The sequence below is a fragment of the Eutrema salsugineum genome, unplaced genomic scaffold (genome assembly GCF_000478725.1).
Source record: "Eutrema salsugineum unplaced genomic scaffold, Eutsalg1_0 scaffold_2, whole genome shotgun sequence".
Lineage (NCBI taxonomy): Eukaryota > Viridiplantae > Streptophyta > Magnoliopsida > Brassicales > Brassicaceae > Eutrema > Eutrema salsugineum.
Genome location: NW_006256829.1, coordinates 6,827,491 through 6,852,656, shown reverse-complemented (window position 1 = coordinate 6,852,656; position 25,166 = coordinate 6,827,491). Strand labels below are relative to the sequence as shown.

The window sequence follows — 25,166 nt, the reverse complement described above, 5'->3', positions numbered from 1 at the left end:
AGCTTATGGCCTCTGATCTTTTCTATTGTTTTGCTGCTCATATCTGCTACTGTTCTAATATTTTTTGGCTCTCCGTTCGTGCGGATGTATGGAAACTCTTTAAATTATATATATATAGAGATTTAAATTAAAAAAAAAATATGTGTAAAGCTGAAAAAAATATATTAAAAAAAGGTCCAAATATTTATTGCGTTAAAAATATTTTAGAGAGGTGACTGAATAAGTGTAAAGCTTTTTCGTGCAATATAAAAAATATTCGAAACGTTCAACAGTTTTCAAAAAATTTCGCAAAATATTCTTATCTGTAGTTGCCAAACAAACATAATTGATTTATGGAAAGAAATGATTTAGGTAGGTGACTTGAGTCAGTTGAATTTTGATGGATTGGGCCATTGAGAATTCTCCCGGCAATTACGTCTACAATTCTCTAGTCTCAAGAAAAAAAAAGTTATAAAAAAATTAGAGAGCCAAATTCATCCCAACTACACCGATCAACAAGAGGATCCATCAATCTTCTGAAATCTCTCCTTGTCTAATCCTCCAACAAAGTTATGGCCTTTCATCGTTTCTCTTACTCAATCCTCTTCTCTCTAACCCTCCTTTCTACGACGACCCTCTCACTCTTCGAACCCGACCCGGATTCGATTTCCACCGTTTACGAAATCCTCCCCAAGTACGGCCTCCCAAGCGGCCTCTTGCCGGACTCCGTCACCAATTTCACCCTCTCCGACGATGGCCGATTCGTGGTCTACTTGGCCAAGTCCTGCGACATTGAATTTGACTACCTCGTTCACTACGACGAAACCATATCCGGTCGCATCGGTTACGGCTCGATCACCGATCTCAAGGGTATTCAGGTGAAGCGACTCTTCATTTGGTTCGATGTCGATGAGATCAAGGTCGATCTCCCTCCTACCGATTCCATCTACTTCAAGGTTGGGTTTATCAACAAGAAGCTCGATATTGACCAGTTCAAGACTGTACATTCATGCGGCGACAATGGTGTCTCTGGCTCTTGTGGAGATTCCTGGAAGAGTTTGCTCCAGGTATAAGATCTTGCGTTTCTGGGTTTTGAATTTGACCTCAAAGGTGTGAACTTTCTGAAATTCGGAGTTCTGAATCGATGAATATCTTTTCTCATGGCTGACTTCGATGATCGAGATTCTTACTTGTATTTCCTGACTTGTTGGTAATAACGAATCAACTGAAGTCTGGGTTTCTACATTTTAGATGCCAGCTCAAATTAGCTTCCTGTAATTTTGATTGATGTGAATGAAGTTTTTATTTTTATTTTTCTGGGTTTTATTGTTCTATAGGATGTTTTGGAAAAGGATTTGTGTGACTGTGTGAGATACTGATTAGATTCTCGAATCTCTGAGTTACTGTGTTCAATCTTTCAGCCGGTTTTGAAAATCATCTATTTAAGATTTGAGACAAAGAAAACAGTATATTCATTGCTGTGTCTGGGGGTCGTAAGAAATACATCGTTGAAGCTGAAAATAGCATTCTTGTATCGCTATTTGGTTCTCTTTCGTTCTTCTAGTTTGTATTGATACTTTATTGTGTAGCTGATAAGTGTGAAATGCTGTTTCTTAGAATGCTACTTACAAGCCTCGAACAAGATGTTTTCCTATCTTTTATGGACTTTCTCTGGTTTCTGGAATAGCTATTGCCTTTAGATCCTTTTCAAACTGGTGATTCCTGCACTAACAGAAGTTTTTTTTTTGTTTTTTCTGTAAAACGACAGCTTCGTGGAATGATGGATGAAGCGGAGATGCTAATCACCGAGTAAGTACTCTCAATAGTCACGTCTGCGACAACGCAACGATGGAGTTGAGTTTCAGTCAAAATTGTACAAATACGCACAATCCTTAGACAAGTCTTTATAAGTCTTGGTAATGAAATGTCAGAATATTTCCACTCTGTAAGTCTTGTTAAAACTGGCTTCCACGAAAATGTTTTATATATATGATTAAGTGACTGTCACCGAGTTCGTTCCTTACCACCACGGTAGACTGTGGCCGTTAAAGTTCCACAGTAGTAGTACTTGTATCATGTATGGCATAACGAGTTGAAGATCCGTTCATGAGCCGATAATTTATTCAGTAGAGACAGTGATCTGATTGAGAAATCGATCTGTTTGACTTTTCACAGACCATGTACTAAGAACATGTTCGGGTCACAGACTTTTCACAGAGCCAAGAAGCGTTTTTTTTTTTGGATCTCTTCGTTTAAGATGACCATGTGATAAGCGAGTTGTCCATTACTTTAGTTTTGTTCCTCATTCATTTTCTGGAATTTTAAGTTACAAGACGACAATAAATACAACCTTGTTTGCGGAGTGTCCACGTAAACCCGAAAGCCCACCCGGTTGCTTTTCTTGTTTGTCTTTGCCTTTGCTTGCCTTTTAGGAAAATAAAATAAAATATCAGACTTGCTCTGATTTTGACTGGCTAGTATTCAACGGCCATTTTCCATCTTACAGACCCAATTCGTGTTTTCTGTTTTGTATTACAAAACCGGTTTTGTTTTTTATTTATCTTTCATTCTTTTCTGCTCTGATTCTTACCATCGATCCCCCAACTGTTTGTTGATTTTCTGGAATTGCTCTCCCCAATCATCGGGGTAAAAAAAAGTCTTGATCTTTTTTTGTTTGGAGTAATGGTGGGTGCTTTGTTTGTTGTTGGCTCATCGGTGATGGATTCGCCGAGCGGTCCATGTTTGTGTCTGGATGCTCACACGAGGAGATCTCCGAGCAAGAAGAAGATCCTTGGCAGTCCAAGAAAGCTGCAACTAGGAAGCTCCTTTATTGATTCAGGCATTGTTTTTAGGCTTTCTTCGAAGCCGCGTCCCACGGATTGCGATCGAAGAGCAAAAAAAAGCTCTTGATTGTGAACGAGGACGTTGCTGGGAATTATGACGATACCTTTCGGAGATGTCCAAAAGGTGAACTTTTGAATGAAATTGTTTTGGAGAGGAAGATTTTGGCATGGCAAGCTTATGGCTCTCACTTTTCGATTTTGCAGCAAATTGTTAATTATTTCACATACAAAGCTGTGAGGACGGTTCTTCATCAGCTCTACGAAATGAATCCTCCCCAATACACTTGGTTCTATAAGTAAGTTTCTTCTTGCCTCTCCATGATATGGGTTTATGATCTAAGTCACTCATCTGATAAGCTTTCTATAGGATTATATTAACATAAACCCTTACTCGATCAGTTTTGGCCTCTGGACTTATGATTTCTCCTTTGTTTTATAACAGTCACATCGTGTCCAACAGACCAACCGATGGCAAACGTTTCCTTCGCTCCCTCGGCAAGGTAAGAAAGTTTAGTTTATATATCATCTGATCAGCCAAGACGTTTTGGGTCTAGCTAGTTAAAGAACTTCAGCTGCTCAAACTTTGGCTATCATTCTACTATACAGAACCTAGGATAAATGTAGCAGATTGTTGCTGTGGTGACTTGAGTAGAGAGCAGTTAGTGTGAGTTCAATTTTATAAGACATGTCTCGGCAGATTGGGTTGAGTGTTTTCTCTGGTTTTGTGAATAGGAATAAGAATAAGCATTTCTATAGATCTATCAGTTACACTCTGTGCGGTGATGATATACTATGTTTGATTCAACCTTGTTTAGACCTTGGTATGTAAGATATCAACACGGCGAGAGAAAGAAGAGGACTTTTGTGTGTTTAACTCTGAGCATAATTAACACAGACATTGAATCTTTTGTTATCTTGTCACAACTACTTGTGTAGGAGAGTCAGGAGCTTGCAGAAAGAGTGATGATCACGCGTCTCCACTTGTATGGCAAGTGGATCAAGGTAAAATCGCCCCTATCAATGTCGCTCCCGTTTCATTTATGTGTTTCCCCTTTCCGGCCATGGGAACACCAGAAAAGACTCAAAAGTAATGTTTGTATGGTTTGTTGCGTGTAGAAATGCGACCATGGGAAGATATACCAAGACATATCGGATGAGAACTTGGCATTGATGCGTGAACGCCTGATGGAGACCGTGATATGGCCTTCCGATGACTCAAACTCAGAGATAATTGGCTGAAGAAGGCTGTCACACCACAGCATTTCCGTTGTCAATTCGCATCTCAGTTTTAGGACCTTAATTTTTTTTTTGTAGTTTGATTTCATATAATATAGTCATTGAGCAGTGTGTATATGTGTCTATTCTTGGCATGTACTGTTTATGATGATGATATATAGGGGCAAAAACTATACCCTTCTTGTGCTCAGAAACTTTGTCGTCATCATCTCTTACGCTCTCTCTTCTACTAAACCGGCCGCCTTGGTGGCTTAAACCCTTCCGGGCCCTTCGGTAGACTGAATAGCAAAGAACAGAACATGACTTAAAGGAAAAATACGGTTGGTCCAAAGCAGAACACTTGGCCTCGTAACGACTCCAAAATGTTTTTTGAGCCAAAGATTTATTGTCCTCATTCACATTCAGCACGAAACCACGCCGAAAATTCATGGCGAATACCAGCATTTTTGCAGCTCTACCTCTCACGAACTTCGAAATACCGTCGCTGTTATTTCATCGGAGAGTCCGTGCCAAGAACACTTCGATTATCAGTTTCCCGGAAACCCATTTTCTCCGACAATCGATTTCTACAGGCATCGTAAGATCTTCGGCTCCGAGGGAAACTGGGTCCGTCTCATGCTCTTCGATCACCGACGAAGCTTCTACCTTCAAAGATCGGCCGGTCGGGGAAAATGGTTATCCTGAAGAGCTTCAAGTTCGAACCTTGTAAGTCATCTTCCTGTTTATCTAAAGACTGATCTTTTCTGGGTTCTGATTAAATCTATATAGTAACGAAATGTGGGTTTTTGTTTACTGTTTTGAAGGACATGGAACTGGAAAGGATATTCGATAAGATATCAGTGTGCTGGAATCAGCGGCCCTGCTTTGGTCTTGGTTCATGGTTTCGGTGCTAACAGGTCAAACTCAATTGCCATTTAGCTTTCCAATAACCAAGAACCATAATTTGCTAATAGGTATCAAATGAAGTTTCTGATTGAGAACCCAATTGTTTCAAAACAGTTACATTTTACTCAATATGTTTATGTTCTGTTTAGCAGTGACCATTGGAGGAAGAACACACCTATACTTGGGAAATCACATAGAGTGTACTCAATCGATCTCATCGGATATGGATACTCCGATAAACCGAATCCTCGTGAGTTTGGAGGTAAACCATTCTACACTTTTGAGACATGGGGTGAGCAACTCAATGATTTCTGTCTGGATGTTGTCAAAGATGAAGCCTTTTTTATATGCAACTCTATCGGAGGTTAGCTCTCAAAATTTCCAACCGCTTTCGGATTTTAAGTTTTTTTTGGCCCATGGTGTTCAGTTAATGACAGAGTGATTTGGTGTGTTCATTAGGACTTGTTGGTCTTCAGGCAGCAGTAAGTAAGCCAGAGATATGCAGAGGGCTTATGCTTTTAAACATATCGCTCCGTATGCTTCATATCAAGAAACAACCATTGATTGGAAGACCTTTCATCAAATCATTCCAGAATTTACTTAGGTATTGTGTGACTATGCGCTCTTCGTTTACTTTTATCTAGGATCCTCTGTGGTGTTGCAGCTGAATATTATCATGTCGGTCTCAGGAATACTCCGGTTGGAAAACTATTTTTCAAAACCATTGCTAAACCCGAGACAGTAAAAAGCATTCTTTGTCAGGTATTGATACTCCATTGGTTGCATATGAACAAAAAACAAGAATGCTTCTTAAGGAAAAAGTTTGTTTGTATGTTTTATTGTGAATCTTGCAATGTAGTGTTACCATGATAGTTCGCAAGTGACGGATGAACTAGTAGAGGCAATTCTACGGCCAGGGCTTGAGCCTGGTGCAGTTGATGTCTTCCTCGAATTCATCTGTTACTCTGGTGGACCGCTTCCAGAGGATTTACTCCCACAGGTCAAGGTTCGTTTACTCTGGTCTTCCTCCTCCTTAGCCATAGTTAAAACTCTTAAGAACTAAACCTTAGTCTAAGTTCACCATGGCCATGTCTCTAAACCACAGTGTCCGGTTCTAATCGCATGGGGAGAGAAAGATCCATGGGAGCCAATTGAGCTTGGACGAGCGTATAGCAAATTTGATGCGGTTGAAGAGTTCGTTGTTCTTCCTGAAGCCGGTCACTGTCCTCAGGTCTCTCTCTCTTTACACCTCCCTCACAAGATGGAAATACAACAAGTAACCTTTGTCTTCCTTCTTATTCTTATGTTTCTGTAAAATTTGCAGGACGAGAAGCCGGAAATGGTGAACCCACTTATCGCATCATTCGTTGCGAGACATTCAAATTCCAATACAGCCGCACTTGCTCCAGACATTTGATCTCAGTTTCTACATTTTTTGTAATATTGTACAGAAACAAAACCGTTTACTCCAGACTCAAGGAAATGTGTAATGTCCACTCTTCTTTGCAGTAGAAAAGAGCATAGTCTGTTCGTTTTACTTCAACCTCGAAATCAACAGGATAAAGTACTATATAACATAATCGATATGTTGATTGAGATAAACAGAGAAAGTTTCTTATTTCCCCACAAAAACTGAAACATTCACTCCTAATTTTAAACTCTACCTAAATCTTTATCCGTTAATAACTCCATGACCCGACCACATCAGAAGCTCTAAGGGTCATACAACATAGCGGTATGTGACATAACGACCGGATGTTTCACTCGGGCGTATGATCTTCACGACTTGTCCACGTCTTAGCCCATAGTATTTCGCGATTGGGTCCGTATACTGAATACGAGGAAGCTATTGACAATCCACCACAGGTGAGTAAACAAACATATTAGCTATAAGGAAAAACAGCCCAACAAAGATCTAACATAAAAGCTTTTGGTCTCGACAGTAAACTTGTTTCATCGCGCTTTTTAAGTGTGCCAAGATACTAACCTGATTCTCTTTCATAGTGTATCTCTCCAGCAAAGCTTTCTTCTCCTCAGTCGTTAGAGCTTGATGATGGGGAACAAAAACGTGTCCTTTTACGTTCATTAGAAGCTCTGTATCCTGCACAAGAGCATGAGTTTTTCAGAGAAAAATCACATTGTTGCTAGAATCCTAGTTATAAAAGATCTCAGAGGATGACATGGTGGACTTTTCATATATAGTTGCAGGGAAAAAAAAAAAAAACAAAAACAAACCTGAAAAACTTGCAAGTGAAGTTTTGATTGGAGGTCTAGGGCATCTAGAGCGTGGCGTGTCAAGTGCTTCTGCACTACCAAAATTGCCTTAAAGACATTCTCGGATTGCATGCGCTCAATGAAAGGTTTAATGTCCTTGATTCCAAGCTTTGCACCATCTGTTTCTTCCATAAAAAAGACAAAGATCTGCCACAAGGAAGAGCTAGAGCATTAGAAGAATGAAAATGCACAAAATAGAAAACACATATCCATATTTTTCTTCAATATATTTTTATTGTAAAATTGTTCCTTCAGTAAATGAAGAGAAAGTGCCGGGCAAGTTTAGCTTTGTGATATCCCAAACTCAAAGTTAGTACAATGTGTATCAAAATCATATCTTAATAATTAAGCTCCAGAATCATGTAGCATATGTACGATTAGAACAATAGTGAGGTCTCTGCTTAAAAAAATATCTCCAGAGTCAAACACTAGAAGCAAATAACAGTTTCACAAATGTTTTCTTAATCGTAAACATAAAAAGAAATTTGAACAAACCTTATCAGAATCATCGTCCCTCTTAATCTTGAGAGTATCAAGATCCTCTCTTGCCATGTCCCCGCCATATTTTTCAAGAAACTGTTCTTTGGTCATCTCAATTTCAGAATCCATGACAATATACCCACGGTCTTTTAGCATCTGGTTCACTGTCTTGTGGACTCTGAAAAGTTTACTGATTTCTTTTTCAGATAGATCCATCTTTTTTCACTAGATAAATCTGCAAAATACACACATATATCAACCATCAAACCAAACATAATCCAAAAAGAAGTGGAATGCCAAGTACGACAAAAGCAGAAGCTTAGACCGAGACAAAACTCCAAAACCATCTCTTACGGGTCTTCAAAGTTTTGATCAGAGGCATAAATAATCCGAAAACAAGCCATTACAAAAGATTCTTCCTTGTGAAGAAAATATCAAAAGTTAAAACTGTGCAAACCCAACTCAACCTAAAACGTAAGAGAAGCACACTGTGATGTAGCACACATCCTTTAAATTATTTCTATGTTCGAATCATCATACAACGGACTCGAGGAGATATATTGTCTAATCCGTTGCAATCCTTGCGAGAAAAAAATAATAATTGACGTAAGCAATTGCAGGAGACGAGGCAACATTAAACAACTTTCACGTACCAGAAAGAACTTAATTAGAGACCAAGCAATAATGACGCGCCGATTTTTTTGGAAGGTGAAGTTTGACTTGCCAAGGGTTTTTGTTGACCCGCTAAACCGCTAGAGGTCGGTAGGGAGAGGGATAATAGCGAAGAAGTAGAGCGCAAGTTACCCCTTTAACTTATATTTATCTCAAAGTCTTTTAAAAGAAAATTTCCATTATTTTTTATATCATGGTTTTACTTTGTTTAAGATATAAAATATGGTAAATTAAAAAAAAAAAGAATTAGCAATAAACAGGTAAAATAAATTGCCCGGGTCAATAAAATCGATTCATTGTGCTTTGCGTATATCTAGGCTTCTAGCTCATACTAATTTTCTCCTTAGCTTTTTCATTGAGTTTCAATTTGAATAACAAGTTTGGAATTCTTCATATATCGCTTTATAGAAATTGACACTTCTCCTTTTGAGCAGAAAGAGACTTAGATTCTCATAAAACACGAAGGTTGCTTTTTAGGTCTCCTAATGTGTAGATCATCAACCTCACTTAGCAATAAAGACTCCATTTCCACAGAATTCACCTATTTAAGGAGAAGACGATACAAAAACTAGGAATCCTAATTGTTGGCAGAAGAAAAGCCAATGAGAATGACCTGAGCACGACCTTCAAATATCAACAGCAACAAATTTTATATTCCTATTCCATATTGATGATAGCAATAGTCGGATCACATTCATCAGGCCAGAACACATGACCACACTCCCGAGAGACGCACGCTTCATATGTTTGTTGTTGGTGAAGCAATGTTGACCCCCAAATACTTGTCTAGTACATTCTTAAAGACCTGTATCAACAAAAATTATATATATTTTTCTGTCCATGGCAGTCTTTTCTGCATCAACTAGTCAGGGAAAGTTCTCTGCGACTGGTTATATCAATGCTCTCACCAAGACATCATATGTTAGAGGCAACATTTTTCTCCTTTTGATTTTTATGTTGGATCACACTCGACAAAGTGATGTTAGAGAACATACCTGAAATGCAAAGGCCTCTTTCTTACTTAAAATTATATCCATTGCAGCTGATTCATCATCGAACGCACCATAAAATTCCCGATAGAATTGGTTCCTAAGAATTGTAAAGGGAAAAAAAAAAAGACAATATATTAAGTTTTTTCCTCCAGTTTCAAAGTATGGAGATAAAAACAACAACAATGCTTCAGAACAAACCTATCTTCTTCACCAGTCTGTTGGTCAATCTCATCAAACTTCTGTGTTAGGACTTCCGCAGCAACAGGTGAGAGCATGTGGAGTATTAATGCTTCTAAGGTTCTTGGGAAGTAACGCTGAAATGAGTTACATGATATGAGCACGTAAAATCCAAAGGATTTCCCTCTAAAACTCCATGTAAAACTAAAAACGTTCTCCAATTTGACCAAAATGATAAAGTGCGCTCGAAGCACTTATTGAACTTACTGCCATTGCTAGGAGAACCTCCCGAAGTTTAGATGCTTCAAGATTACAAAGCACATGCGCAACGGAATCATCTTCTAAACGATTCACCAGGATCTTGCTATTGTCGCTCTCCGAAGCTGGGTCTGAACAGCTGGGTGAAGTGTGCTGCAGTCCCCTACTTGTATCAACAGCATTAACGTGGTCATGGACTAAGGAAATAAGCTCATGAAGTGCCTGGCAAGCAGAAGGATCAAGATCATGCAGCAGCGTTTTTTCACGTGATGTGCTGATGCCTTTCTCAATGCTTTCATTGCTTGAGTTCTCATTCCCATCTTCTGTAATGATTTCATCACAGGCCAAGTGAGACAAGCAATTGAAGGTTTTCTCAGGATTTTCACCATTAGGGTCTTATTACCTGCCTGACCACTGTGAGATTGGTCAATATGCTCAGACGGTAGCTTCAAATCAGCTGAAGAAGGCTTCAAAACTAACAGGCTCTGTCAATATCCATGTCACATGGGTAAATAGAGGGTAGTAAATTTGGTAAATGCAAGCAAAGGTGAGTAGACGAACCAACATTTTTAACTTAAAATCAGGATGAGTAAGAAAGATATCATAAGATTCAAAACTTCCAACAATCTTTAATGATGAGACAGAATAACTTACACACCATTTCTCTGTCTATCAATCTTATTATATAACACAAGATGCAAGCACATGCAAGGAAAAAAAAACAGAAGTTAGGCAACAAAACAAAAATGCTAGCGCAAAAAGATATTCCTAATAATAATTCAAATGGACCTTCTTGTAATTCGCCGCAGGTAATATGAATCCATATGTTCAGGCATGTTAGACATAATGTTTGATTGCCACCAAAAGTTGACAGCAATAGTCAGCTCATCACTATCAACCTGATGAAACCTGCATAAAGTAAGATGATACTTAATCTGAAATATAATCCAATAATCTGTCTACTGAATGTTCTCACATGAAATCTATGAGGCTAAGTAAAGTGTCAAAGCTTCAATACTTACAATTATATTACAAGGTACTTCTCCTTACCAATGAAGTGTCACTTTCATTAGCATGACAGTAAGCTAGGCAACATAAATGACATTTCAAGCATTTTTGTTTGTCTCCGTCTGAAACCTCATAACTACAAGTGGGAAATTTTTTTGACACATATAATGCAGGATCTCTAAGAAGATATTTTAGAAATTTTATTCTGAAACACAAAGCTATGTTACTACTACTACTAGGGGAGCTTTTCTGAGAAAATATGAGTATACTCACCAACCTTCAGGAATGAAAACTGCATCACCAGCGTTAAGATTAACCTCCTGTGACTGCTTCAGGGAATGCTCTGCTCTTGGATAATCTGATAAATTCGGATTGTCTAGACCAACCGAACTACATGAACCAGAAATACAAAATGCAACAAAAAAAATCTTGTAAATAGACATTGGCATAGAAAAACCATTGATAAGTTTGCAATAGCTGCTAAGGTGCAGGTATTGCAGTGCGTGCTCAGGATGTAACCACCAAAAAAAAAACATAGGCCAAAAATGATACCTATGGTTTGACGCTTCTCCGTAAATAGGCATCGGATAGAGCGAGGGGCTGGCGGAAGGGGGCCACAAGACAACTGTTGATGATTGAAGGTTGAAATTGATTTAGATGTAAGAAAGCATACAACATAAAGTTAAATCGTTGAATCGTTTAATTGACTTTAACATTCTCTATAAAAACCACATGTCCTGAAATGTCTGCGAATCAACTTCATTTATAACTGGGCCATGAGTTACAGATTTGATTCCACTAGAAACAGAAATACCAGAAACAACTTGCAGACAATTTTACTCGAAGGAAAACAATGGGTTAACCTTTCTTACGCCCAGAGACTACGCATAAGAGGTTATGATGCGGATCATAGTGGGTACTTGATCGAGCTTGTGCAGAATTCATCCAAAAGTTTATAGAAGACAGTGACTTTCCCTCTAAGAGTGTGGGCTGCATCAATTCAATTCAGATAGTAGATGTTAAGAAAACTAATATCAGCAGTTCCGGTAGAAACAAGAGTTAACTATGCATCTTACCGTCTGAATGTCTTGTCCCAGAATCTTGAGTTGAACCTTCTTTTCTTTCTCATCATTCAAAATTGGAAACTGGAAAGAAAAAAAAATTACATTATGTACAACACAAGAGGATCAAATCAGCGAGAAATCCAAAATGATAGATCATCGCAAGATATTCATACACCAGAAACACAAAGACAAAAACTGAATATCATCTGAACCTGTGCTAGGTATATTTGTCCAGGTATATGGTCCTCCGGCACCGGGCAACTAGACATAGCATCAACATCGGAACCATTCCCTTGGCTTCTCAAATGCTGCTTGCAGAATCCGATAAAACTCGAGAACGGCAATGATACCTACAGGACAAAAGACAACCATATGTAAACTGTTGTGATGGATACAAGAAAGCTAATATTAAAAGCACAACCAGAAACAATCAGAGCTTAAATGGAGTTTTACCCTCTCGTGGCTTCTGATATCACCATTGAAGATCGGAGCCGTTCTCGAAAGCATTGCCTCCACCTCAACTGAACCTGCACGTTCCTTCATATAATCCAAATTGACGCATAAGATTTTGCACAATCTTCGATTCGACTATGGAAGAAAGGAAATGGAAATGGAATTGGAATCAAGTGAGAGGTGAAGAAAACACCTCCAGATAATCGAGGCCACTGTTGAATGGATTCCACTTAGAACAGGCAGCCCAGTCACTAGCACATCCTCGGAAAACCTTCAGAAGAAGACGAAGCAAGATAAACTCATAAGAGAATCAGATTCAGCGGGAGAGAGAGAAAGAGAGGTGATCAGGTGAATTACTCCAGGGAAGTTGGTGAGCTCGACGCCAGACTCAAAGTCGGCGGCAGAAGGAGCACTCTCGAAGGTTTCAATCTTCGGAAATTCGCATCCCGTCGGCATAATTTTCCGGCGGTGGTGATTTTGTCGCAGACTTAAAAAAAAGTATCGCCGTTCACAAGCTATCAAAGAACTTAACTGGTTCTCTCACCGGACGGCTGTGAAGAAATTTGTTAACCTTAATACAAATTTATTCTTAATATTAAACCAAAATCTTTATATCAAAAAAAATATGTGTACAATCAAATATTATGGTATCAACTCAATATATTTGATAGATAAATAAATGTTAAGTTCCATAACCAAAGAATCAAGCTCCAAAAACAGAGCATACAAAAGTTTCGGTAAAACATAACAAAACCAAAAAAAACTGATAAAATAGCAAAGCCTGTAAGATGACTCGAAAAATGCTAATATTCAGCGACACTCTCCATTGTAAAAAAACCATAGCTTAAGCATTTTGCTATTGGCTTCTACTCAACCGGTTCCATGTGTCTCTCTTTGTTATAAACCTCTTTTTAAAATACATTTCTCATAGTTTTCGGAGATAAAAGCACTTGACTGGGCTGTGACATGTTCGTTGGAGAAGCATGAGGTTGGTTAGTGTGATGTTTCTTTTAAGACGGACTACTCAAAAGCAATGAAGTTGACAGCAAATGGCCAGTTTCGTCCACTTTTTCTTGGTAAATTCGTTCGTCTCAGATTGTTTTTGTATCTTTTTCTCTTTGACCCATCTTTGATGAAACGTAGTCATCTTGGTGAGAGCATTTTGGTCAAGGTGCCATTACTGTGTGTTGTCTCAGGTGTTTGTACTTCTGTTCCACATTGAACACTCTCCAGCTTTCTCCAAAGTCTTTAGACAAGACCAGCTTCAGAGCTTCCACTCCTTCAGCTAAAGCTCCATCCATCTTTCCCACAAATCACACAGCGCACAGAAACAAAAATTCATTTCCTAGTGTTTTCATATAAACCACAATCTTTCACTATCAACAAATGCTCATAGACTTACTAGTTCACGAACTGGCATGCTGAACTTCTGCAACAAGAACGCCTTTGGGTCCATTTGTCCCGGGGGCTTTCCGATTCCTTACCATTGTTGGATAATAATAATATCTGGATATTAGAACCAAAGCTCTTCTTGAGGGAGAGAAAATGTTAGGTGGAGCAGAGGTCTAAACTAACCGATTCGTAGCCTTGCAAATTCCTTGTTGCCTCGGAAATGGGCCATTACGCTTTTTAACCTGAGGACAACACAAATATTAACATATGAGAGTTTTTAATATGGTGATTCACATATTATGATGGTATACACTACGGTCCAAAACATGTGACAGAAATTGATTTTCGAGAACCAGGGAAATGTAAAGAACGTTACTGATGACCAGTCAAAAAGAAAGGGATACACGTACCCGTTGTGACATCCATGGCCTCCTTTTTCTTGAAGACGGAGAACACCACATGGCAATTGTGTGTCATCATGCACCTAAATCACCAAACCACCAGAATAACAATGGAATTAAGTGTCCTCCAGCGAAACAAGTCATAAGGATGGTTAGGCATTGAGCCAAAAACGGTAATAGGATTACCACAAGCACACGACTGAGAGGTAACTTGTAATAAGCCGCAAGAGGTCCACTCTGACCAACATAAGGAGAGGCACAGTTACAAACACTATCAACCAAAGCTAAGAAGCTACATATTGATAAATACAGATGAGTTAATTGGAATAATAGACACTTGGCAAGCAATAGATTTTTATGACCATACATCTCTCATCAGGCCTATATGTCTTTCGAACAAGCAGAGCAAACCTAACCTTGGTTTAAATATCGATGGATAAAACATGTAGATGATGTTCAAGAATACATCTCTCATCACGCCTCACTATTTTATTTGCCTAGATGGCATAATCTACACAAGTTTTTAAAGTATCATAGAAAGAATGGGAGAAGCAGATTACTGATTCACCGCTCAAGTTCATGTAGGTTTGCGGCTTTGCCAGGATAACAGGGATATCTCCCACGAAACCTGAGAGGAGAAAACACAAAAATGGAAGCCTTTAATTAACATCAACCTCACACAGTTTTTGTTCATCACACCAGAGAAAAACTTAATGTAACTTCATACCTTGTCCCATTATAGCCTTGAAATTTACCAGGTTCATCTGAATCCCCACTGACTCAGCAAAAACATCAATCATTTCGAACCCAATCTGCAGAGTAATCAAACAAGAGCAGGTAACATCTAAATATTTGAGATCAACACGACCAAATCTAAATTGTTTAAATGCATTATCACTATTAAAAAAAGGGGTACATTGTGTCGAGTCCCTTTGTATTTGTCCCCGGGATTGCCCAATCCCAGAAACAGCCATGGGCGATGAACAGAATTGCAGTAGCAACGCCTTGACAACCTACTCAGCATAGCTTAAGGATCTGCCAAGCCAGTCAAGGTTGGGAACTTCTCACAGTCTAAATCCCTAAACTTTCAAAAGCAAACAATCTGGAAAAGAGAGAGAATGATACACATCCAGATTAGTGTATAAAATACTCCAAATCGGAACTGCTCTATGTAAATTTTCGACAGAAGCTAGTACTATAATCAATGTCGTAAAACTCGACAAGCAACTGATTTTATTTGTAGTCTATTGTATTGTGGAATCATAACGAAACTAGAAACTTACTCGCAGTTCATTATAAACCGAGAAATAAGAAAAGTTATCAAATTTCCAGAGATAGGAGAGACCAAAAGAATTTCCGACAAAACTAAATAACAGGAATAGACAGAAAGCTCCAAACCCAACTCACGTGTTGGGTTTAAGAAGCCTCGATCGGTTCTTCGAATCAGTAAATATGCAAACCTCGAATTGCATAAAGAAAGAGATACAAAAGTCACCGGGAAAGCAGAGACAGAATGAGAGAAGAGATGAGCAGAAGAGAGGAGGAGTTGAAAAGAGGAAACAGAGAACGACTGACTCACAATTTAGTCGGAAAATAGGGGTTTAGGGATGGGCACGGTCAATGGATTGGGTTCTGAAAATGCAATAACTAGTCGGGCTTACACTAAAAGAAAATTAATCGTAAAGTGTGTGACACATGAACTCTCCATTTTTCTGTTGACCCAAAAAAAACCCCATTTTCGTAATATTTTTAAATTGCCTTAAATGATTTTATAAACAACCGGTATTTATATTTCAAACTCAATTAATATCATTATTAAGGGGTTTGGATATTTGAAGATTTGGTGAAATTTTAAGAATGGATATTAAGGATTACAAGTTGTAGATCTCTTTCAACCAAACTTGAAACATGTCATCCTTTATCACACTTCTACCGACTGCATAAATTCTTTTAATGCTTTCCTGATCCTCAATTTCCAAATTCCACTATTGGGTTTGCCTCCACAATTTTTTCTCATATGATCAAAAACGAAACTAATATTTTCCTGGATCGCGGAACCAAAAATGACTTTTGAGTAATGTAAACTTTCTATGTATTCAATAGCCTAGTTCCACTCATATATCTTCGTTTTCCATATCCAATTTAATATGAGAGAAAGCAGCATCTTTCCCAAGCGGTTTCTGAATAACAAAAAAAACATCCACAAATGTTTTTCCCTTTGACCAGGCAAAACCTTATTACATTTTAGATAGTGGAATCTAAAGTTTTTACCAAGTTTCATCATATTTTTGTTTATGATATTCAATATATGTAAAATAAAAAGCCAACTTTGATAAATAATACGTAAATAAATGGGACACACGCATTGGTTATCGATTTATCATCCACCCTTGAAATACAGCTAATGACATATCATTGCTTGCTTTTATTTTTCTTTCCTTAATTTAATTAGGCCCACGGCCCACCACCTCAAATCACGAATAGTTGGAAAAAAAGGAAATAAAATATAAATATATAATTATCTCTTCAGAAACCTCATCCCTCTTCGCTCTCCTCCTCAATCCGCTTACTCTCTCTCTCTCTAGACTCGCATCCTAAGGGGAGAGAGATAGCTAGTGCGCTTTTTTAACCCTAGTTTTTCCCGCCGCCACCTGCCATGGCTTCCGAGGCGAATCAGCTTCAGCAAGCGCAACTCGCGATGGTCCTCGGCTCCGATTCGGCGCCTTTCGAGACGCTCATCTCCCACCTCATGTCCTCTTCCAACGAGCAACGTTCCTCCGCCGAGGCTCTCTTCAATCTCGCCAAGCAAAGCAATCCCGATACCCTCGCCTTGAAGCTTGCTCATCTCCTCCAGCTTTCTCCTCACCCTGAAGGTCGTGCCATGGCGGCCGTTCTCCTCCGCAAGCTGCTCACACGCGATGACGCCTATCTCTGGCCGCGTCTCTCCCTCTCCACTCAATCCTCTCTCAAATCCTCGATGATGTCCTGTATTCAGCATGAGGAGGTCAAATCGATCTCTAAGAAGATTTGCGACACTGTCTCCGAACTTGCATCCGGGATCCTTCCGGAGAACGGATGGCCGGAGTTGCTCCCGTTCGTTTTCCAGTGCGTATCTTCTGATTCCCCTAAACTTCAGGAATCGGCGTTTTTAGTCCTGGCGCAATTGTCTCAGTACGTTGGGGAGACTCTGACCCCTCACATCAAGCTTCTCCATGGCGTGTTTCTCCAGTGCTTGAGTAGTAACTCTGCTAGCTCCGACGTCAAAATCGCCGCTCTAAACGCCGTGATTAGTTTCGTTCAGTGTCTGACGAACTCGACGGAGCGGGATAGATTCCAAGATGTCCTCCCTGCGATGATCAGGACGTTGACCGAATCCCTCAACAACGGGAACGAAGCAACTGCGCAGGAGGCACTCGAGCTTTTAATCGAATTGGCTGGTACCGAGCCACGGTTCCTCAGACGGCAGCTTCTTGACATAGTTGGTTCGATGCTTCAGATCGCAGAGGCTGATTCCCTCGAGGAGAGTACGCGTCATCTCGCGATTGAGTTTTTGGTAACTCTTGCTGAGGCCCGTGAGCGTGCCCCTGGGATGGTCAGGAAACTCCCTCAGTTCATCGACAGGTTGTTTGCGGTTCTTATGAAGATGCTCGAGGATATCGAGGACGATCCTGCTTGGTACAGCGCTGAGACCGAGGACGAGGACGCTGGCGAGACGAGCAACTACAGCATGGGTCAAGAGTGTTTGGATCGGTTAGCAATTTCTTTGGGAGGGAACACCATTGTTCCAGTTGCATACCGCCAGTTTTCTGCTTACTTGGCTGCCTCTGAGTGGCAGAAACACCATGCTTCCTTGATTGCTCTTGCTCAGATTGCTGAAGGTTGCTCAAAGGTAAACTGTTTAGTGGTTGCAACTGTATTACCTGTCTTAAGACGGTAACAGTTCTCCTTTATTGTTCGGTAGAGTTCAGGGTTTTGTTGTTTTTGCTTTCAGTGGGATGTTTGATAATCAATTTTCTTGACATCGTTTATCTAGGGAGGACTTGCCAAACTCTTACATTAGTTTTGGGGTTTCTTTTGATGTTGAAAATATCTTCAACTTGATGTAGGTGATGATAAAAAATCTGGAGCAAGTGGTGTCCATGGTTTTAAGCCAGTTTCAAAGTCCTCATGCTCGCGTAAGGTGGGCAGCTATAAATGCAATTGGACAGTTGTCTACAGATTTGGGTCCAGATTTGCAAAACCAACATCATCAGAGAGTGCTCCCCGCACTTGCTACTGCTATGGATGATTTCCAGAATCCACGAGTGCAGGTTAGATCCCCGCTAACCCTGTATATCATATTATATAATCTTCTGTCACTTTCTAAAGCAAACTACCACATGACCTCATGTAGGCTCATGCTGCTTCAGCAGTACTCAACTTCAGTGAAAATTGTACACCTGAAATATTGGCACCTTATTTAGACGGAGTAGTGAGCAAGTTGCTTGTGTTACTGCAAGTAAGTCCATTGTGCAAATTTATTTTAAAATAAATAACTGCACTCTACTGAGTTTTAAATTATTGACACTTTTAATGGTGTTTCTGATAGAATGGTAAACAAATGGTGCAAGAAGGAGCTTTAACAGCTCTTGCTTCCGTTGCTGATTCATCGCAGGTATATGTGCAGAAATTGTGCTGCATTTTTTGTTTTCTTTAGATACAATTCTTGATCTAACATAATCTGAATTTTTAGGAACACTTCCAAAAATACTATGATGCTGTCATGCCTTATCTCAAAACTATTTTGATGAACGCAACTGACAAATCTAAGAGGATGCTTCGTGCCAAATCCATGGAGTGCATCAGTCTTGTTGGAATGGCAGTTGGGAAGGACAGATTTAGGGATGATGCGAGGCAGGTATGTATATCGATATGCATGGGTCTAATCGATATGCACTTTCTTAAAAAATTGATGCTATATGCGGCAATCTTGTTTTCTACTAGAGATTAATGCCGGCAAGCTTTCTATATTATTTTCCTCCTATTCATCTCTCGCATGATTATACTTTACATGTCCACCCTAGGTCATGGAAGTGCTTATGTCATTGCAAGGGTCTGAGATGGAGGCAGATGATCCAATAACGAGTTACATGTTACAGGTGAATTCTGATTACAACATGCTAGGCCTATATGTTATTTTAAAACTGATATAGGTAAATTTACTTGCTTACATTTACCTTACATTTTCGTAGGCATGGGCTAGGCTTTGCAAGTGTCTAGGTCAGGATTTCCTCCCATACATGAGTGTTGTGATGCCTCCTTTGCTTCAGTCAGCTCAACTAAAACCAGATGTAACAATTACATCTGCTGATTCAGATGATGAAGCAGAGGATTCTGATGATGAAAGGTTTAATTCGTCTTTACACTTCCTCTGATTATGATGTCTCAAATAATAAAAAGCATAACCTATGGTAAAACAGAGGGGTTATGAGTTCATCGCGTATGGATGTGTGGTAATTTGTACTAAATACATCTTTTGATGCAGTATGGAGACCATTATCCTTGGAGACAAAAGAATAGGAATTAAAACAAGTGTCCTAGAGGAAAAAGCCACAGCCTGCAACATGCTGTGTTGCTATGCTGATGAGTTAAAAGAAGGATTTTTTCCCTGGATTGATCAGGTTAGTATGGTTAAATAACTCTAAATTTTGTCAGTATCCGCTATTGTTCTTGGGATTGCGTAGACTGAATTTGTAAATTGTAGGTTGCACCTACACTTGTTCCTTTGCTAAAATTCTATTTTCACGAAGAAGTTAGAAGAGCAGCTGTGTCAGGTATATCAGTAAATATATCGTCTATATATCTTTGATCTTTAGAACACAAGTTTCTAATAAATTGGATGATATTTCTTTCTAGCCATGCCGGAGCTAATGCGCTCAGCCAAGCTGGCAATAGAGAAAGGCATATCTCAAGGGCGCGATCTATCCTATCTGAAGCAGCTATCGGACTACATTATTCCGGCCATGCTAGAAGCTTTGCATAAAGTTAGTCTGTGTTCTGTTCATTATTTATTGGCTTTGATCCTTTTTTCATGGTGCTGATGATCGGATTTTATGTAGGAACCTGATACAGAGATCTGTGTGAGTATGTTGGAGGCTATCAATGAGTGCTTGCAGGTAACTTATCATTATCAATTTTGGTTAAACTTGTGGTATGTGATTAAAAAAAGCTTATTTAGAATTATCCTTTTGTTGTGCATCTTTGCGTCAGTCTCAGCGTTTCCATTTGACAGTGCTGCATTTACTTTGGTAGTCTTGCTGGTTTTTGTTATTAACCTAGAGTAAGAATAGGTTACTTTTCAGGTGGCCTTATTTTCATGCTGTCCTTAGGTTTAGGGTATGTAATAAAGAGCTTATTTTGAACAAGTCTTTATTATGTGCCTCTAAAAGTAAATTGTAGACATTGGAAAACTGGTATCTTATAACCTGTCACTGTATTTCAGATCTCCGGAAATCTCTTGGATGAAGGGAAAATTAGATCCATTGTTGACGAGGTAAAGCAAGTTATGACCGCAAGCTCTAGTAGGAAGCGAGAGAGGGGAGAGAGGGCCAATGCTGAAGATTTTGACGCTGAAGAGGGAGAGCTTATTAAGGAGGAAAATGAGCAAGAGGAAGAGATTTTTGATCAGGTAAGTTTTCTGCGACTCATCCTTGTCAAATGGAAATATAATGAGGTTATATCTTCTAGGCTCTTATTGCTTACTTGAACTATTTCTGTACATAGGTCGGTGAAATATTGGGAACACTGGTTAAGACATTCAAGGCCTCATTTCTGCCTTTCTTCGATGAATTATCCTCTTACTTAACTCCTATGTGGGTAAGTGGCCATCTACACTGAAGTCTTCTCTTTTGGATGGTGCATTATATTAAGTGGAGAATTTCTATAGTTGAGAGTATCGTATAACTGAATTGGTATAATACAAGTGAAAAATTGTAGAATTTTTGACAATCTTGTAAGGTGAATATTTTTAGGTCTTAGGCTGTGGCCACGGCTCTATATACAAAATTAGTCTAAGTTCTCCTTGGGATTTTCTGTTTTGCTATTGATTGTTGGTTTTGGGATGTGTATTCGTGAGTTCAGGGAAGGGATAAAACAGCTGAGGAGAGAAGGATTGCTATATGCATCTTTGATGATGTTGCAGAACAATGCCGTGATGCTGCCTTTAAGTAAGTGTATATGCATTCACAGGATCTTTGTACATAGTAGGTTTTCTGTTATCAGTGTTCTGATGTCAATTTTTTTGCCTATTATTTGTTTGCCAGATATTATGATACTTACCTTCCATTTGTACTGGAAGCTTGTAATGACGAGAGCCCAGAAGTTCGACAGGTATATTCTGCATTCTGTTAATCTGGTATTTTGGAGCTGAATACTATTTTTTGTGATCTATCTTGTTCATTTCAGGCTGCCGTTTATGGGCTTGGTGTTTGTGCTGAGTTTGGCGGATCTGTATTCAAGCCTCTTGTTGGAGGTATGGTATACCTTTGCCCACTGGTAGTTTTTGGGGGCTTAGCAGCTAAGTAGTAAGACCTGTTTGTTTTGTTTCAACAGAGGCTCTGTCAAGATTAAATGTTGTGATACAGCAGCCAAATGCTCGGCAATCTGAAAATGCCATGGCATATGATAATGCTGTATCTGCTGTGGGAAAGATCTGCCAATTTCATCGTGACAGTATCGATTCTTCTCAGGTAAGCTTATGATGGTTATAAGGTTTCACGGTTTCACCATCTCTGTCTGCTTGCTCCGCACGAATACATGTGGTTGCTTTTGATGATCACAAGTTACTTTGTTGTGGTTTTTATTAGGTACTTCCTGCTTGGTTGAATTGTTTGCCTATAAGTAATGATGTCATTGAAGCCAAAGTGGTTCATGATCAGCTGTGCTCAATGGTTGAGAGGTAAGAAATGGGTTTATATTCTAATTTACTCAGCCCTTCACTTTTCTTCATTCCTTATGGCCTATCTAAACGCCATCATTGATGGTAACCTTGCAGGCAAGATGAGGACCTTTTAGGGCCCAATAACCAATATCTTCCGAAAATCTTAATGGTTTTTGCTGAGGTTTGTTATAATCACGCTTTCATAGACAATTTTTTTTATTCGTGGATATTTGCATTATTATACTCACAGAGAAATCAATGTGTGTATATTGGCGGGCAGGTGCTTACAGGGAAAGATGTAGTGACAGAAGAAACAGCAGGTCGTATGATTAATATACTAAGGCATCTTCAGCAGACACTGCCATCGGCGTTGGCCTCAACATGGTCAGCGCTGAAACCCGAGCAGCAGCTTGCTCTCCAATCCATGCTTTCCTCCTGAAATCAACTTCAATCCGGGTCTCTTTTGTTCATTTTTACAGTCTTGTAAGCTCTATTTCCACCACAAAAGCGTCGTCAGTTTTGCATTTTTGTGTTTACAGTTTTTAGCATTTTTCACCATTTCTTTTTGGGAGGGATGATGATGGGTCTAGTCCTTCAGAAGTTATCAAAAAAAAATGAAAATTTCTATCTTGATGGTAGGAAGTGTATATTAGAAGGGGAAGGAAGGATTGTGAAATTACATATTCGTGGAAAGAGTGTCATTGGGAAACTGGGTATGGTTTCCCAAAAATACAGGTTTCGTGTTGATGTTGGTTTGGGTTTGAGAGAGGGATGAAGTTTTGGTGCTTATACGAGAAACAAAACAGAGAATGGATTTGATTTTTGAGTTTCTTTTTCTTTTCTTTTGTATGCAATTGAGAATTTTGAAGAAATTATTCTTTTCTCTCATTGCCATTGTTGATTTGTACTCTTTTGGAAACTCTTGCCCGTTCTTAAATAAAGAAATTATATTTTATTGTTAAGTCGTTATCATAAACCCTATAAAGACTAATCTTGGAGGTTATAACTTATTAAACAACATGGTGTCGGAATCAGTATTACAAGAAAAATAGCCGCTAAAATATGCCATTTGTTTATAGGAAACTGTTTTGATGCAAGTGAAAAGAGTGGTTTCTATATTAAATATCGGGATCTTAAAGAATTTTTAAGAAGAAGTCCTTAATTCATAATCGAAGACTGCACACTTGATGATAATCATCGGGCGAGACGTTTTAAAATATTGGAAATACAGTAAAAAAAGAATCAATACAATTTACAAAAAAAAATGGTTAAACAAACCGATTGAACGCAGAAGCTGCAGTCACAAAGAAAAGGGACAAACTCAGAGACGTCAAACAAAGTTAAGACAACACTAAGAATGCATTCTTAATGTTTTCAGGCAAACTTCTTTCAGATAACAATTTGTCAGTGATAAAATTATGGTAAGACTACTAATTTTTGTCTTCTCCTAAGCTGCTGCTTGCATGCTTCTTAACCCCTCAACCACCACCACCACCATGGTTTGCCGGAAGGAGGAGGTGGATACACTCTGCCATTTTTGGAGCGCAGTGAGGGTGGAGATCTCCTGTAGTAGTAGTAGGCAACGAGAGGATGAGATTAATTGACCGGAGTCAAAGGAGCAACAAGGTGACGAGATAGATCGGGGTGCAAGAGGAGAATATTGCCTGCGGTAAGATATTAGCTTTCTATTGTTGTTTCCTTTAGCAACAACTGTGATTAAGATTGCCAAAAGACAAAATAGGGTGAAAGTCTGAAAGAAAACCTTTGGGACACCATTTTTCAGGTTGCTAGTTGTCTACTTAATGTTAAGATTTTTAAGAGATCTCGTGTCAGCTCTCCTAGAGGGATTCCACTAATTTTTTGATTTTTTTTGTGAGGATCATAGTTTTTAACTATATAGTTGGTCGGCATTGCAATATGTTTGCATTTTAAAAATCTCTTTAAATTCTTTTATTGAGGGCTCCCTCTACGTATTAAGCTTACTTTTTTAAAACGAGAAATGTTAAGTTTACTTGAGTCTTCAAAGGCAAACACATCATACATTTGTCTTTTGTACTTTATTCATTTACATTAACAAATTAGAAAATGGTGCGCACGTAATTAATACATGGAACCCACATTACATAAAACCTCTGAATAATTCTCAAATTGTACCTAACAAGGTAAAAAGCCACCATTATAAAATCGTATTCGTATCATCACTAAAATAACGACAGGTCTTTAAAAAGACGAGGCACCCACTAAGACTTGGCCACAAAACCATACGAGCACAAAAATGAAAAACTTAACATATGTATCCCTATAAATAGTTATATATCAACGTCTATATACCAACTCATATACCAAAAAAAAAAATGGAACATCAAACAACTCAAAAGCAGAAAACAAAGGAAAAGAGCAAAGGCAACAACAAGACCAAGTTCGTGGGAGTTAGGCAAAGGCCTTCAGGAAAATGGGTGGCTGAGATCAAAGACACGACGCAGAAGATACGAATGTGGCTCGGAACCTTTGAGACCGCAGAAGAAGCTGCTCGAGCCTACGACGAAGCTGCCTGTCTCCTACGTGGCTCCAATACTCGCACCAATTTCGCAAACCATTTTCCAAACAACTCACAACTGTCTTTGAAGATTAGAAATCTTCTTCACCAGAAGCAGAGCATGAAACAACAACAACAACAACAACAACAAAAGAAACCCATCTCTTCTTTTGCGGAACGCAGTATCAACTACAACACTTCGACTGCTACTAGTCTCACCACCACCACCACTACGACCACAGTGGTGCCAATCAATAATGTGTACAGCCCTGATCCATCGGTTATATTACAACCAGAAAACGAGAATGTCCTGCTTCCTTACTCTTGGCCCCTTGTCTCTGGATTCAACCATCAGGTTCCTTTGACTCAGGGAGGGGAAGAAGCACATGGACATCTCAACAATCCACACCCAACCGATCCACATTCGGGTCTCGCTGAAATCGAAAGACAGATATCTGCATCTTTATATGCAATGAATGGAGCCAACAGTTACTTTGATAACATGAATGCAGAATATGCGATTTTCGATCCTACCGATCCCATTTGGGATCTCCCTTCACTCTCTCAACTCTTCTGCCCTACATGAACTAATCTTACA

The 25,166-nt window shown here is 39.1% G+C and overlaps 8 protein-coding genes across 12 annotated transcripts; 5 read left to right on the top strand and 3 right to left on the bottom strand.

The window, feature by feature from the left end:
• The first annotated feature begins 347 nt into the window (after positions 1 to 347).
• Positions 348 to 4,248, top strand: LOC18017845. Its single transcript, XM_024155670.1, has 6 exons — positions 348 to 1,046; positions 1,748 to 2,946; positions 3,027 to 3,118; positions 3,265 to 3,322; positions 3,759 to 3,824; positions 3,939 to 4,248. Exons 1-2 carry the CDS (start codon positions 552 to 554, stop codon positions 1,790 to 1,792), a joined length of 540 nt encoding a protein of 179 aa, XP_024011438.1. The 5' UTR covers positions 348 to 551; the 3' UTR covers positions 1,793 to 2,946; positions 3,027 to 3,118; positions 3,265 to 3,322; positions 3,759 to 3,824; positions 3,939 to 4,248.
• Positions 2,613 to 4,248, top strand: LOC18017844 (chaperonin-like RbcX protein 2, chloroplastic). The gene is given in 7 exon segments (XM_024155669.1): positions 2,613 to 2,874; positions 2,877 to 2,927; positions 2,929 to 2,946; positions 3,027 to 3,118; positions 3,265 to 3,322; positions 3,759 to 3,824; positions 3,939 to 4,248. Coding segments are annotated over 7 exon segments (621 nt in total). The 5' UTR covers positions 2,613 to 2,661; the 3' UTR covers positions 4,062 to 4,248.
• Positions 4,249 to 4,312: 64 nt separating this feature from the next.
• Positions 4,313 to 6,480, top strand: LOC18017843 (pheophytinase, chloroplastic). Its single transcript, XM_006400482.2, has 8 exons — positions 4,313 to 4,763; positions 4,862 to 4,954; positions 5,096 to 5,307; positions 5,403 to 5,547; positions 5,633 to 5,705; positions 5,803 to 5,949; positions 6,049 to 6,174; positions 6,268 to 6,480. Exons 1-8 carry the CDS (start codon positions 4,486 to 4,488, stop codon positions 6,358 to 6,360), a joined length of 1,167 nt encoding a protein of 388 aa, XP_006400545.1. The 5' UTR covers positions 4,313 to 4,485; the 3' UTR covers positions 6,361 to 6,480.
• Positions 6,481 to 6,572: 92 nt separating this feature from the next.
• On the bottom strand, positions 6,573 to 7,913 carry LOC18018974 (DNA-directed RNA polymerases II and IV subunit 5A). Its single transcript, XM_006400481.2, has 4 exons — positions 7,713 to 7,913; positions 7,179 to 7,364; positions 6,931 to 7,044; positions 6,573 to 6,789 (listed from the first exon to the last, which is right to left on the bottom strand). Exons 1-4 carry the CDS (start codon positions 7,911 to 7,913, stop codon positions 6,664 to 6,666), a joined length of 627 nt encoding a protein of 208 aa, XP_006400544.1. The 3' UTR covers positions 6,573 to 6,663.
• Positions 7,914 to 8,795: 882 nt separating this feature from the next.
• LOC18018973 (HSPB1-associated protein 1) lies at positions 8,796 to 12,864 on the bottom strand. 2 transcript variants are annotated; one of them, XM_006400480.2, is made up of 15 exons: positions 12,679 to 12,864; positions 12,515 to 12,592; positions 12,322 to 12,405; positions 12,081 to 12,218; positions 11,881 to 11,949; positions 11,668 to 11,794; positions 11,357 to 11,429; positions 11,078 to 11,194; positions 10,586 to 10,705; positions 10,455 to 10,473; positions 10,200 to 10,281; positions 9,806 to 10,119; positions 9,560 to 9,675; positions 9,365 to 9,458; positions 8,796 to 9,174 (listed from the first exon to the last, which is right to left on the bottom strand). In XM_006400480.2, the coding sequence occupies exons 1-15, from the start codon at positions 12,775 to 12,777 to the stop codon at positions 9,109 to 9,111; spliced, it is 1,596 nt and encodes a 531-aa protein (XP_006400543.2). In that variant the 5' UTR covers positions 12,778 to 12,864; the 3' UTR covers positions 8,796 to 9,108. The 2 variants fall into 2 exon arrangements, with proteins under 2 accessions (XP_006400543.2, XP_024012714.1); XM_024156946.1 differs by having other exon boundaries at positions 12,322 to 12,395; positions 12,679 to 12,694.
• Positions 12,865 to 13,016: 152 nt separating this feature from the next.
• LOC18018972 (peptidyl-tRNA hydrolase, mitochondrial) lies at positions 13,017 to 15,724 on the bottom strand. 4 transcript variants are annotated; one of them, XM_006400479.2, is made up of 9 exons: positions 15,398 to 15,724; positions 15,031 to 15,216; positions 14,842 to 14,926; positions 14,675 to 14,742; positions 14,301 to 14,351; positions 14,124 to 14,197; positions 13,897 to 13,955; positions 13,724 to 13,800; positions 13,017 to 13,622 (listed from the first exon to the last, which is right to left on the bottom strand). In XM_006400479.2, the coding sequence occupies exons 2-9, from the start codon at positions 15,136 to 15,138 to the stop codon at positions 13,488 to 13,490; spliced, it is 657 nt and encodes a 218-aa protein (XP_006400542.1). In that variant the 5' UTR covers positions 15,139 to 15,216; positions 15,398 to 15,724; the 3' UTR covers positions 13,017 to 13,487. The 4 variants fall into 4 exon arrangements, with proteins under 4 accessions (XP_006400542.1, XP_024011854.1, XP_024011856.1 ...); XM_024156086.1 differs by having other exon boundaries at positions 15,522 to 15,724; XM_024156088.1 differs by having other exon boundaries at positions 15,694 to 15,720.
• Positions 15,725 to 16,662: 938 nt separating this feature from the next.
• On the top strand, positions 16,663 to 22,994 carry LOC18018970 (importin-5). Its single transcript, XM_006400478.2, has 20 exons — positions 16,663 to 18,003; positions 18,221 to 18,424; positions 18,508 to 18,612; positions 18,703 to 18,768; positions 18,847 to 19,011; positions 19,178 to 19,252; positions 19,346 to 19,500; positions 19,639 to 19,774; positions 19,858 to 19,927; positions 20,010 to 20,137; positions 20,213 to 20,269; positions 20,596 to 20,781; positions 20,877 to 20,969; positions 21,234 to 21,319; positions 21,416 to 21,482; positions 21,558 to 21,624; positions 21,705 to 21,841; positions 21,959 to 22,050; positions 22,147 to 22,213; positions 22,313 to 22,994. Exons 1-20 carry the CDS (start codon positions 16,771 to 16,773, stop codon positions 22,469 to 22,471), a joined length of 3,348 nt encoding a protein of 1,115 aa, XP_006400541.1. The 5' UTR covers positions 16,663 to 16,770; the 3' UTR covers positions 22,472 to 22,994.
• Positions 22,995 to 24,371: 1,377 nt separating this feature from the next.
• On the top strand, positions 24,372 to 25,154 carry LOC18018971 (ethylene-responsive transcription factor RAP2-11). The gene has a single exon (XM_006400476.2). It carries the CDS (start codon positions 24,387 to 24,389, stop codon positions 25,152 to 25,154), a length of 768 nt encoding a protein of 255 aa, XP_006400539.1. The 5' UTR covers positions 24,372 to 24,386.
• The last annotated feature ends 12 nt before the right edge of the window (positions 25,155 to 25,166 follow it).